Source organism: Rhinatrema bivittatum, chromosome 6 (genome assembly GCF_901001135.1).
Source record: "Rhinatrema bivittatum chromosome 6, aRhiBiv1.1, whole genome shotgun sequence".
Classification (NCBI taxonomy): Eukaryota; Metazoa; Chordata; class Amphibia; order Gymnophiona; family Rhinatrematidae; genus Rhinatrema; species Rhinatrema bivittatum.
In genome coordinates, this window is record NC_042620.1 from 130,700,826 (window position 1) to 130,713,875 (window position 13,050).

Consider the following 13,050-nt stretch of genomic DNA (forward strand, 5'->3'; position numbering starts at 1 on the left):
GGTATAGGCATGTGTAAATAACCATGTCTTGAGTTTTTGCTTGAAAGTTTTGGGAGATGGCTCAAGGCGCAGTTCAGTGGGCAAGGTATTCCATAACAATGGGCCAGCAAAGGAAAGCGCTCGTGCTTTGGTGGAGGCATGGTTATATATTTTGGGTGAGGGGGTCTGTAATGTGGCGAGGTATTGATTTCTGGTAGGATTAATAGAAGTTTGAAATTGCAGTGAATTATTAAACCATTTCATTTCAGGATTGTGGAGGGCTTTATGGATCAGTGTTAATGTCTTGTACTGTATGCGATATTGAATGGGGAGCCAGTGAAGGTCCTTCAAAACTGGCGTAATATGTTCCTTTGAGTTTGTGTTGGTAAGGATACGGGCTGCAGTGTTTTGCAGAATTTGTAAGGGGCGGATGGCATTTTTAGGTAGGCCTAGGAGGAGTGAATTGCAATAATCTGTTTTGGAAAACAACATGGCTTGTAAAACTGTCCGGAAATCAGATGCGTGAAGCAAGGGTTTCAATTTTTTGAGTGTATGTAATTTGAAAAAACATTCTTTAAGGATTGCACTGATAAATTTTTTGAGGGTCATTTGGTCATCAATAATGACTCCTAGGTCTCGGACTTGGTGAGAGAATTGTATGTGCGTTGGTGTTATAGGTAAGGTAGGCGAAGTATGTAATGGAGTAGGAGGAGATATGATCATGAGTTCTGTTTTTGTGGAGTTGAGGGCAAGTTGTAAGGAGGTTAATAGATTGTTGATAGCAGTGAGAGTAGTGTCCCAGATTTCAAGGGCTTTGGATATAGATTCTGTTACTGGAATAAGAATTTGTACATCATCAGCGTACAAAAAGTATGGAAGTTTAAGGTTGGCGAGGAGATGGCAAAGCGGAAGAAGATAAATGTTAAAAAGGGTAGATGAAAGTGAAGAGCCTTGCGGGACTCCTTGCTTCAGGGGGATTTCTTTTGATAGGTGGTTGCCAATTTTGACTTTATAATTACGATTGGACAGGTAGGAAGTAAACCAGTTATGAGCGGTACCAGTTATTCCAATCTCGTGTAGGCGTTGGAGGAGAATTTGGTGGTTAACGGTATCAAAAGCCGCTGAAATATCCAGGATTACTAGAAGATGTAGTTGATTTCTATCTAGGCTTTTGAGAAGGTAATCAGACAGTGATAAGAGAAGAGTTTCAGTACTATGTAATTTACGAAACCCATATTGTGAGGGAGAGAGGATTTGGTGTTCTTCTAAATAGTCACTGAGTTGACGGTTGATAGTTTTTTCTAGGATTTTAGCAATAAATGGGAGATTAGAAATAGGGCGGTAATTGGCAAGGTCTAATGGGTCGAGCTTAGGTTTTTTTAAAGTAGGTTTAAGGATAGCAAATTTGAGAGAGTTGGGTACTTGTCCAAATTCGATGGAAGTATTGATAATGTTAGAAATGGGGCTGGCTATTAGATCAGGGACAGTGAGTAGGAGTTTTGTGGGGATGGTATCAGACGGGTGAGAGGAGGGTTTAGCTTTTTTGAGCAGGGATTCAATTTCAGTTGTTGCTGTGTTTTCAAAGAATGTTAGCTGAGGTGCAGAGTCTTTTGTGTGACAGAGGTTATTGAATTGGGGCATGTGGGGATTATGGGGGAAGCGTGTCATGATTTTGTTAATTTTGTCCTGAAAGAAAGAAGCCAGTTGTTCGCATTTGATTTTGGCTTCTTCTTCTGGTATGATATTTGGAGTGAGGTTAGTAAGTGAAGTGACATATTCAAACAATACTTTTGGATTGAATTGAAATTGATGTATTTTACCAGCATAGAAATTCTTTTTTGCATTGTTGATCATCTCACTATAGTTTTGCAGGGAAGTTTTGTATCGTGCAAGTAGAGTAGGTGTGGGTTCTTTACGCCAATTTTTTTCAGCTTTTCTAAGGGCTTGTTTTAGGTCTTTTAGTGTGGGAGTGTACCAGGGTTTTTTTGTATTTTTCTGAGAGGAGAGTTTTTTTGTAATGAGGGGGCAAATGTTATTAGCAACTGAGAGGGTGTATTCATTCCATCAAGTTAAAGCAGTGTCAGCATTTGATAGATCAAGGTTAAACTGGGTGTTGGATAGAGCTGTGGTAAGCTCGTCTCTATTGCATGTTTTTCGGTATTGTATAGTGGTAGAGCAGATTGGGAGGGGCGGCGGTCTTTGAAGAGTGTTGGATGTTCTTATGATATAGTGGTCAGACCATGGGATGGGTGTGCATGATAGAGAATCAGTTACGAAGTGACGGTTTGTAAAGATGAGGTCGAGTGAGTGACCAGCTTTATGTGTGGGCATGTTTATGATTTGCTTGAATCCTAGTGATGTCATGGCTTCCAGGAAGGAGGAGCAGCTAGGTGTATGAGGTGTTGTGTTGACATGGAGATTAAAGTCTCCTAGGAAAATAGCTGGGGAGTCGATAGAGATATTTTTAGCTATATATTCAATGAGAGATGATGCAATCTACAAAAGCCCACTTACATGGGTAAAATGCATTTGCACATATATTATTCAGTTTTAAGTAGTGTGTAAATGCTTTTGAAAATCAGGCCCTTTGTGAGTTTGAGTAGCTAAATGTAAATTATAGAAATCTTACTAAAAACTAAAAAGTTCTACCCAACTCACCACCCAAAAAAAAGTTAGACAAGTTTGCATATTTTTGCATGTATTTGCAATTTAAACAATGTAGTTTTTCTCTATATATAATAAAAATATTAGGAGCTCTGGTTGAGCATTGCATCATGACTGCGCTTGTGTAATGATCTCACCGTGTAGCAGTGACAGGAGCTGCAGGCAGCAAAAAAAGACTGGTGACATCAGCACCGGGGCCAATGATTACTACGGTGCTAGCAGTGGACAGACTGGTGGGGTTCCCAGACCCCACCAGCCCAAGAAAAGAAAAGAAACAGATGTGCTGGCAGCAGAAGGGCTAGTGGAGTTCCCAGCCCAAGAAAAGGAAAGGAGTGACGGCAGTAGAAAGACTACTGCCATTACCTGGGACTCTGCAGTACTAGAGAGGAGCCATGGCAGAAGAAAGGTAGGTGGGGATTCCCAAGCTCCACCAGCAGCAAGTAAACCAGATCCAAGCCTGAGGTAGCAGGAAAGGAGAGGGAAAAGAAGGGAGAGGGGAGAGACGAGTGAGGGGGAGGGGGTCAAAGAGGAAGGGGAATATTAGAGTAGGTGGGGGAGGGGGGTGGATGAGAGAGGCAGGAGGGGGGAGGGGAGGCAAGCGTGCACAGTTCTGCCCATCCATCCACACTCCTCCCCCACCACATACTCCCCCAATCCTCCCTCCTATATGCTTTAACTTTCTCTTTTAGAAACTCTCTTTGGCTCCACTTTAGGCTGCCCTGGACAGGGAGAGGTCTGCTCCCTGCCTCCCAATGCATTGGCTGGAAAGAGCAGAGTGCGGCTGCATGTCCACATTGGTCAGTCGCAGCAGCAGGGAGCAAAACCCGCTCACACTGTAGAAGTAGGGCCAGGCAGTGAGAGGAGAGAGCAGCGGGAGCAGTTTTGCTGGTTCCCCATGCTTTCACTGCTCCTGCACATACTGTGCAGGGCACACTGACATCATTGATGATACCATGAACCTGGAAGTAAGTATCAGGAAGTGGCACCATCAGAAGGCAAGCATTGGGGGAAAAGCAGGAGAGTTCTGGTGTTTCCTCCACGATTTCCGCGGGTTATTAACTCAGGCTTGGCCCCCCATTTCCTGAAGCAATTCAGTGGAAATCAGCCAATTCCGAGAGAAAGGCTAGATTTTTGCGAACCTTCCTGTGGCCGCAGATTCATGGCAAACCAGGGGCCTTGGTTATTGTCAACAGATCTTAAGAACTTAAGATGAAAAATCAAGCATCTGAAAATTAAAAATATTTGCAAAAAAAAGTGTTAAAGGAAGTAAAAAAAAATCACAGTTTGGGACTGGCTCTTATGATCTTGCTATTTTACCTACTGTTCAACAAACTTTTTCCTTCCCTGTAAGCAGGAACAAAGATATCTAAAGACCAGAGAAGGGAGGGGACCTGAGATCAGAAATATGTAGGAAGAAGGGAAGAGCAAAGGCAGAAGATCACAGATCCAATGCTCTCAGAAACTAAATCTGTATGATATACATGAATTCAAATGCCAAACATTTCTGCCCCACATACACTGGCATAAAAAATGCACTTTTTATGCTGATCATATCAGTTTTATTTTCTCCCTATATATTTGTTCACAATATGTCATTTAATTTTCAGCCAAGGCAACAGTTTTTTTGGACCTCTAAAAATCTGTAAAACAAGGCTCTTGCAGATACCCACATGATAATCTTTTAAAGAGTGCTGCCATCTGCTCTGGCTTATCAAAGCTGGTTCTCATCTGTGTTAGCACGTCAACATTCTCCACGACCAGTTTCTGAAGAGAAACAAAAGCTTTCGTCAGGACGAAAGAACAGTATGCAAATGAGACTTAAGCACATTTTAATGTGCAAACAGGAAACAAATTAAGAAAGCCAGATTTCCTCGCTAGTGGTTTTCCTATGCATAATGAGGGCAATTTTGAAAGGGACTTCTGTGGGCTCTACTGGCACAAATGGCCCTTTGGAAAATTATGTGACTAATACAAATGTAGAATTATGTGTACACACACACACACACACTCTGTATGTGCATTCTTTTACCTGCATAAGGAAACGGCATTCCAGAGGGTGGAGTCTGGGCAGGGTTGGAACGGGCCCACAAACGTTTTGATTTTAAAAAGTTGGTGTATAAATTCTTTTGGCGTGCCTCATACAGCAGGTGCAACTGTGTGCACATAGTTTTGTCAGGATAATTTTCAAAGAGGACTTATGCATGTAAATCTGCTTTGAAAATCGGTGTAACCTTTGTCCATTTTTGCCAGCTAACTTATTTATGATGTTACAAAATGCTCCCCATTATGGATATGCATTAAAATGCTATCGTATTCATTACTATGCAGATCAGCATCAAGCATGTCTTAACTCCTGGAAACAGTGAGGTCAGTACAGGATGCAAAAATGCTACTTATTTTTAGGTAACTGTCGAGATGCAAACATAACAGATTTGTTTTAAGCAGCACTTTTTTACTTCAAAGGTATCACGAGGCACCTGAATCTCACAAATATAGCTCCAATATAGATGAATAAGAAGCTCTTTTCAGTGCCTGCATGCTGTTTGACAAGTTCAGGAATGGGGCAAAACTGTACTCTTAATTCTAGCTCAGCAGACTTCTGTAGAGGGAGAAAAAGTGATATTCGGGACTAATACAACCATGTTCTGATCTTCTTACCACAAGACTGTTACTACATTTTGTTAAATGATGCTCCTTGCACTCCATTTCTGTTTTTATTAGAAATCCAGAGGTGTTAGTTTTGTGCCTTTTAATCTTATTGGTTTGTAAGGGTGTTTCCTAAAATCTGTTTATAGGAATAATTTCATGCCAAATAAAATGAGGTAAACCAGAGACTATGTTTGTACAAGTGACTCACAATTCCTGTTATCTTCTAGATTAAAAGAAAAGTTGACATCAATCAATCAAAACAGATAAAACAAAAAACAGCATGGGATAACACCTCCCAAAGCTTAGTCTGACAATTTGCAGAAGTCTGAACCAAATAAAACAGTTCATACAGCTGCAGAAAACAGGGGAGAATATTTTATTTATTTTATATATATATATATATATATATATATATATATATATATATATATATATATATATATCTCTGAAAGTAGAAAGGCCTGTAAAACAATTAGCTTGCACAATTCTGAAATACTGTATTAACCCTGGCAATTGTGACTATTTCCCCCCCCCCCCCCCCCCCCTTCCTCTTTTATAACACAAGGTCAGGAACCAGAGTCAAGAGCCAGTCAGGTTCAGAAGCAAAGAGACTGCAGCTTTATTTTCAGTAAATATTCCTTCTCTCCATGGATAACAGAGCTATACATCTTTCTTCCAGCACTGACTGCCTGCGGTATCAACCGGGCAGTTTGGACTTACTTGCTGCTGCAAAAACTAGGCTGGCATGTGTAGACATGGGTTTCCATCATGTCAACAAGCGAGAATGTCCTCTACTGGAGTGACTGGGACATTTACCATGCTGGCATATCAAAAACGCCTTCCTTTGACATGGCTGCATCCAGCACATTCCCTCTAGGAGTGTCGGGTCCCGGCCAATGTCAATCCACCTGCTGGTTGCCATGATCCACCTCCTATTGCCTTTCTACGAGACAGCTCACTGAGAAAGGATCCACCCACCCAGTGGGATAGAGGGGCTCATACTCTAAGCAATAAGATATACTCTTGGTATATCTATCTTCCCTCTCTAATTTGGTTTGGGTGCCACACCCATCCCCAGCTGCAACAAATACAGATACAAAGAAAAACAGAACAAAAAATGTAGTTTACAAGAGCCAAAAGAAAATTAAGCAGTTATACTATAGTCCTGTATAAACAGATTTCATAGCGTACAATAATCATGACAGTCACAGTATTATCCCACTCTGTATGAAAAATAGAGGGTTGGGTTAATGGGTTCTTCTGTGGCAGGGGGAAGGGGACAGGGTAGCTATGACCATCCCTGCCTTAATAGCCATCCAAACTCACTCTCCAGTCAACTGATTCCTAGCAAGAGTTTTTCCAACTGGAGATTCCAAGAACAAGGGGGCTGAAATAAAGGGAAACAGGGTTTGCTGGGTCATAGGTGCCATGTTAATGTTGGGCCCCAGAACACTCAGGCCTCAATCTCCCAACGTGAACATTTCTATAGAAAACAGTATGAAAGTCAAGTGCATTGGAGAACCTTTGCTCAATTCTTAGCACTTTCAGATTGAAGTCCCACAGTGGTTTTTGCAATGGCTTTTATTTGTATTAGTTTGCCAGTGATGCTTTTATCCTTCCTGAAGCAGTAAGAAAGATGTACTGTTTTAAAATTCTGCTAGCAAACTGACTTGCAAGTTTTTGTGCAAACTAAAATGTGTAATTTCCACTTAAATGTACAAATGGAAACATGTCCTTACCTGTTAATTTCCTTTCTATTAGTCCTGCTATACCAGTTCTGCCTTGACAAGTAGGCTATTTCCCCCTACCAGTATATAGAGACAGACCACACTGTTTTTGTGTGACATCAGACACTACTTAGGTGGTAGAGCTCGATGCAGGAATCCAGTAACTTCACCAAGATTTCGATCAGGACCCCCCCCCACCAATAAAAATTTAAATTTCAACCCAGTAGACTGAGAAGAAGTTTCCCTGAAACCTATAACAAAGAGAAAACAGGAAGAATAAAACTCGAACAAATGAAAGGGCCAAGACCCCTAATCAGACAGCTAAAGGGACCATACCTAACAACTATAACCCCGCTTCTTGGGTGGGTCCTGGACTGGTGTAGCAAGACTAATGGAAAATAAATTAACAGGTAAGGACATTTCTCCTTCCATCTGGTCCTGCTACACCTGTTCAAGCATTGACAAGTGGGAAGTATCAAAGCTTCATCTACCTGGGCGAGAGGAAGTGGGTGATGCCCGAAGAACCCCCACACCATAAGCAGTTTCCTCCCATGTCATAACGTCCAGTCGATAATGCCATACAAACGCATGCAAGTAAGACCAAATGGCTGCCCTGAAAATATTGGCCAGCGCAAGCACATGCACCTTCACCCAACGGGCCGACTGTGCCCTAGTAGAGTGCGCAAGCACCAATTCCAGAGGCCTTTTGCCCTTGAGCAAATAATCCGACTCAATTGTCTGTTTTATCTAGTGAGCCAGAGTAGCCTTAGATGCTGCATCTCCTTTTCACAGACCCCCAAAAAGGACAAATAACCTATTTGACTTGCAGACGTCATTAGTGACCTTAAAGTATCACAAGATAATCCTCCGCATGTCCAGACATCGGAGATACTGATATTCGGGTCCACACGCTTCCTGAGAGAAGGATGAAAGTGAAATAGATTGGTTGATATGAAAAGCCAAAATGATCAATTTGGGAGGAAGGATGGCACTGGCCGAAAGACCAGTGCCTCTGCCAAAATTGCTACAAAGGGATCCCGGCAAGATCAGGCTTGAAGCTCTGTGAGCTGCTGTGTGGAGCACACTGCAACCAGAAAAGCGTTGTTCAACAAATTCTTCAAGGAGCTCTGCCTTAACGGCTCAAAGGGGGTCCCCGTAAGAGCTCTCAGCACCAGATTAAGATCCCATGGGGGAACGATGGGCTGAAAAGGTGATAGCAACCTTTTCATGTCCTTCAAGAAGCAGAACACATCTGGGTAACCCGCCATAGACACACCTGATATGGATCCCTGGTAACAAGAAAGAGCTGCCACCTGTACCTTTAAGGCGTTCAGGACGAGCCCTTTATACAGACCACCCTGAAGAAAGGCCAAAATACACCTAATATTAACCAACCAGGGAGACACCGATCTGGACTTACAGAACTGTTTGAACAGATGCCAGACTCAAATATAAATTAGGGAAGTGGAACAGTTCTGAGATTTCAACAGTATAACAATTACTGCCAAAGAATACCCTTTCTTATGAAGCTGTCTCTACTCAAAAGCCAGGCAGACGACAGAATGAGGCCGGATCCTCAATGACCACAGGCCCCTGAGCCAAAAGACCCCCAAGCCTTTGGGAGGGGTAGAGGCCAGTTTACCTAGAGCCGGCACAGATCGGAAAATCAAGGCCTGCATGACCAGTCCAGTGCTACCAGAATGACTCTGTTGCTCTCCAGCTCTATGCGTCGCAGCAGTCTGCCTACAAGTGCCGAACAGGGAAATACATACAGGAGCTCCTTCTCGGGCTAGGACTGCATTAGGCCATCGATCCCTAGCAATCCCTGCTCTCTTTGGTGGCTGAAGAAATAGACCACCTTCACACTGTGTTGAGTAGCTATCAAATCCAACCAAGAACGATCACACCTATGACAAATCTTGTGAAAGAGCTCCATGCTCAGCTCCTATTTCCAGAGTTCCAGCAGATTTCGACTGAGGAAGTCTGCCTGAACATTGTCCTGGCTGGCAACGTACACTGCCGAACGCAGCTGAAGATTCCTTTCCATCCATGGGAACAGGAGTGGTGTCTCTGCTGAAACCCTGCAACTCCTCGTTCCCCCCTGTCGATTCGCATATGCCACTGCCATGACGCTGTCTGAAAGAACATGAATTGAATCAATGGGAGGAATGGGATAAGCACAAGGTGAATAGCCCTAGTTGATAGACTATGAGGCCTCTTTTGGAGACCAACTCCCCTGGTTCATTTGGTCCTGACAATGAGCCCCCCAACTTGAGAGGCTTGCATCTGTCATGACCAAAACCCAGGACAAGGTGACTAGACTGACACCCCTCAAGTTTGAGAGGACCATCCACTAGCAAAGAGACTGGCATAATGATGGACTCAGAGGCAGGCAAATCCCATAATCCTTTGGCTGTGGGGACCAATGTGTCAGGAGCATCGCCTGAAGAGGGCACAAGCGAGCCTTGGTCCATGGCACCAAATCCAGGGCTGTGCTATAAGGCAAAGCACCTGCAGATAATCCCACACGGATGGGACTAGTAAGTTCAGAAACACCTGGACTTAACTGAGGATTTTGCATACCCTCTCGTCTGTGAGGAACACGTCCCAACTGTGTGCTGGACTTCACTCCCAGATACTCCAATGATTCCTTGGGCTGAAGAATACTTTTGGTAAAATTGACTACTCAGCCCAAATTTTCTAGAAGCTGAACTATTTGACCAGTCACATGTCCCACCTCCTCGTGAGACAGCGCCTGTATTAACCAATCATCAAGGTACTGGTGGACCATGATTCCCTTGCACCACAGAGCCGCTGCCACAATGACCATTACCTTGGTGAACACGTGTGGCACGGTTGCCAGTCTAAACAGTAACGCTCGAAACTGGAAGTGCTCTTGTAGCACACAAAAACGAAGTTACCTTTGATCTCTGTTCCGAATGAGAATATGCAGGTAAGCTCCCGACAGGTCCAACACTCACAAGAACTCTGCTTGACACACTGCGGCGAGTATGGACCACAGTGTCTTCATACAAAAACGCGGTACCCACAATCTGCAATTCACATCTTTGAGATCCAGGATGGGGTGAAAAGAACCATCCATCTTGGTCACTGCAAAAATAAATGGAGTAACGGCTGCAGCCCCATTGCCTGCAAGAGCTGCAGTTTCAGCAAAGTCACGCAACAGCTTATTATGTGGGTTCACTCCCTGAAGAACTCCCGCAAACGTCCCCCATGGTAGTCGGAAGAGAGAGTGAACCTGGCATCAGTCCTCTGCTTTCTGGCCCCATCCTCTCAAATGCAAGAAGGTAGTGGAGGCAGCAACAAAAAATTGTTTACCCAGCTGGTATTGCTTGGAGGTGCAAAACTGCCCCTGACCTCTGCCAGCTCTATAAAAAGGAACAGCCCTTATCCTCCAGCAAGCACTTAGTTTTGGATCTCCTAGATTCTTAATCAGGTGGTCCGGATCTTCCTCAAATAGCTACCTGCCCATAAAGGGTAACTTCCCCAGATGCATCTTACACCAAGTATCAGCCGTCCAATTATGCAGCCACAGGAACTGGTGTACCATGATTAACAGCGAAACCGACCGAGAGGAACTCTACAACAAACCATACAGCACATCTGCCAGGAAGGCTGCTGTGGATTCCATCCTCACCACTCTTCCCTCTCTGGAAGCTGTTGAATTCATTGCAGGAAAGCCCAGACTACCCTGGCTGAATAGATGGATATCTGAACTGACAGTGCTGATGAGATAGATTCCTCAGAGGCAGCTCCATCTTCCTAGTCTGTGTATCCTTGAGAGACATCGCCCCTCCCACAGGAACAGTGATACACCTGGTCACTGCCATGTCTAGGGTGTCTACGATCAAGCCAGAGGGAGTGGATACAGTTGTTATACAAGATTAACCCTTGCAAACCAGACTCTGGTGATTCCCATTCAACTAATATTTCCTCAACCTCTGAGCATAGCAGGAAAGTGATGGTCGTCTTGCGCTTCCCTTAATTATTGAATCCCATACCAAAGTGTCCTGCAGCTTGGATTCTTCCAATCCAAGATAAGAAATCACCCAATCAATCAGGTAACCCTTCTCATCCTGGTGAAACAGACGAGTCACCAAATTGTTTTTAGGCCCAGGAGGAATCTCGCCTTCCTCCACCAACACCAAACTACCTACATCTCTGGTTTCAACATTCTTGGGATCCTCCAATTAGGGCCCTGGGGCCTTGATAACCAGCTATGCTTACTTGGCTGGCACCAGGGGAGTGAGAGACAGCGAAGAGACTCACAATTTGATGGGAACCCTGCACAGCCCTGACCCCAACCTGGAGAAAGTACAGAATGCTTGATGGAGAAAGTGAAAAAATTCCAGGGAAAAATCCCCCTTAGGTCCCAGAACCAAGGCAGTCGCACAATTCATAGGGGCACCCTCTGGATCTCCCATGGGGACCAACATGGGGAGCGAACTGAATCCACCCTCCTGGGCCCAGCTGCCTTGCTTAAATTCAGGCCTGACTGCACAGGCGAATCCAAAATGACCACCGATTCTGAAGCCCGCGCAATCAACCACATCAGAGCTGGCGTGCCAAAGTAACTTGTGGGTGGGGAAAAGGGAGCTAAGCCCTACACTGAACATTCACCAGATTTCTCCCCCATGCGCAGAGGCCAGGCAGACCAAGCCTTTTTCACTCATGGCTTAGCACCCCACAGGCCACGCAGCGGCAAAAAGCCCAGGCTGACCTCTCCATTCCCACATGTGGCTCCAAAAACAGTGAGCATGCCAGCCCCTCCCTGCAGCCACCGAAAACTATACCCCACAAATTCCCAGTAGTTGCATATTGCAACTTGTCGTTGCTGCTGAAAGCCTCCCTGCACTGATGACAGATTACTGCTCTGGCCAGATGGTTTTTTCACTGCCATTTTTCTTTTATTTATTTTTTTTTTTTTAAGTAGGCCCGATGGGGGGGAGGGGGGCAAGGCTTAGGGTAAGACAAGGCAAGAGAGGTAGAGATAAAACAGGGTTTAGGAGCAGGCAAACCTCTCTTCAGCAACAGAGAGGGAACAAGCACCTATCTGAGGCAGAGTGCTAAACCTTGGCTTCTCCTCACTGTCAGATTTTTTTTTTTTTTGTCTTCTGCTCCCATATAATGCTCAACTAACACCCCCAGAGGGGCTGGGAACCGGTCAATGGGCTTGCACTGCTGGCAGAAACCAGTGGCCTGGCCCAGGGGGTGATCACAGATCCATCATCGAGCTTGCTGTACCATCCACATGTACCATCTGCTGGAGGCAGAAAATAATGGAATCCTGCTACTAGCACCACTTCTGATGTAGTGGCTCTGATGTCATACAGGAAAACAGTGTTGTCTGCTCCATCTGCTGGTAGGGGGAAATAATCCACTTGTCATTGTTGGATTGGTGTAGCATGACAAGATGGGAAGTGGTAGTTACTATAGGAAAACTGGTTCTTACCTGCTAATTTTCGTTCTTGTAATACCACAGATCAGTCTAGACAAGTGGGTTTTGCCTCCTCACCAGCAGATGGAGTCAGATAAACAAAAAACTTTGAGGCACTGCTACATAACAGAGTGACACCTGTAGTCCCCTCAGTACTGATCTATACCCAAGCCAAGATGTAACCCCAAAACCCCTTTCTCAGGCTAACAGGGAAAACTATAGGGTTGAAAATCCTCTAAAACTGGAGCCCAAAATACTACCAAAAAAGAAATTTGAAAAACCCAAACCATGATGAACAACTGCCCAAATACCCTGAAAGGTATACTTTCACAGTACAAAGACAATCTAACAATATATATAATATGTATATAATTATAATGTATCTAATTATTGTATTCTATGTATCTTTTGTAATCATTGTAATACGTTTTATAAAAATAAACTATTGATTTTTTTTTTATTAAATATAAATGATTATATTACTTTTTATTTCAAATACCCTGAAAGGCAAACCAAATTGAACCACCAGTTGGCAAAAATCATAGTCTTTCAGCAGTGATGGGATGAGTCTCT

General features: G+C 43.9%; 1 protein-coding gene across 7 annotated transcripts in view; it reads right to left on the reverse strand.

The window, feature by feature from the left end:
* Window positions 1-13,050, reverse strand: part of NCKAP1 (NCK associated protein 1) — a 349,694-nt gene that overhangs the window by 48,719 nt on the left and 287,925 nt on the right. For all 7 annotated transcript variants that reach the window (XM_029605940.1, XM_029605939.1, XM_029605941.1 and 4 more), the window contains one exon: window positions 4,314-4,407. In XM_029605940.1, coding sequence (XP_029461800.1) covers window positions 4,314-4,407 — 94 coding nt within the window. The remainder of the gene's footprint in view (window positions 1-4,313; window positions 4,408-13,050) is intronic.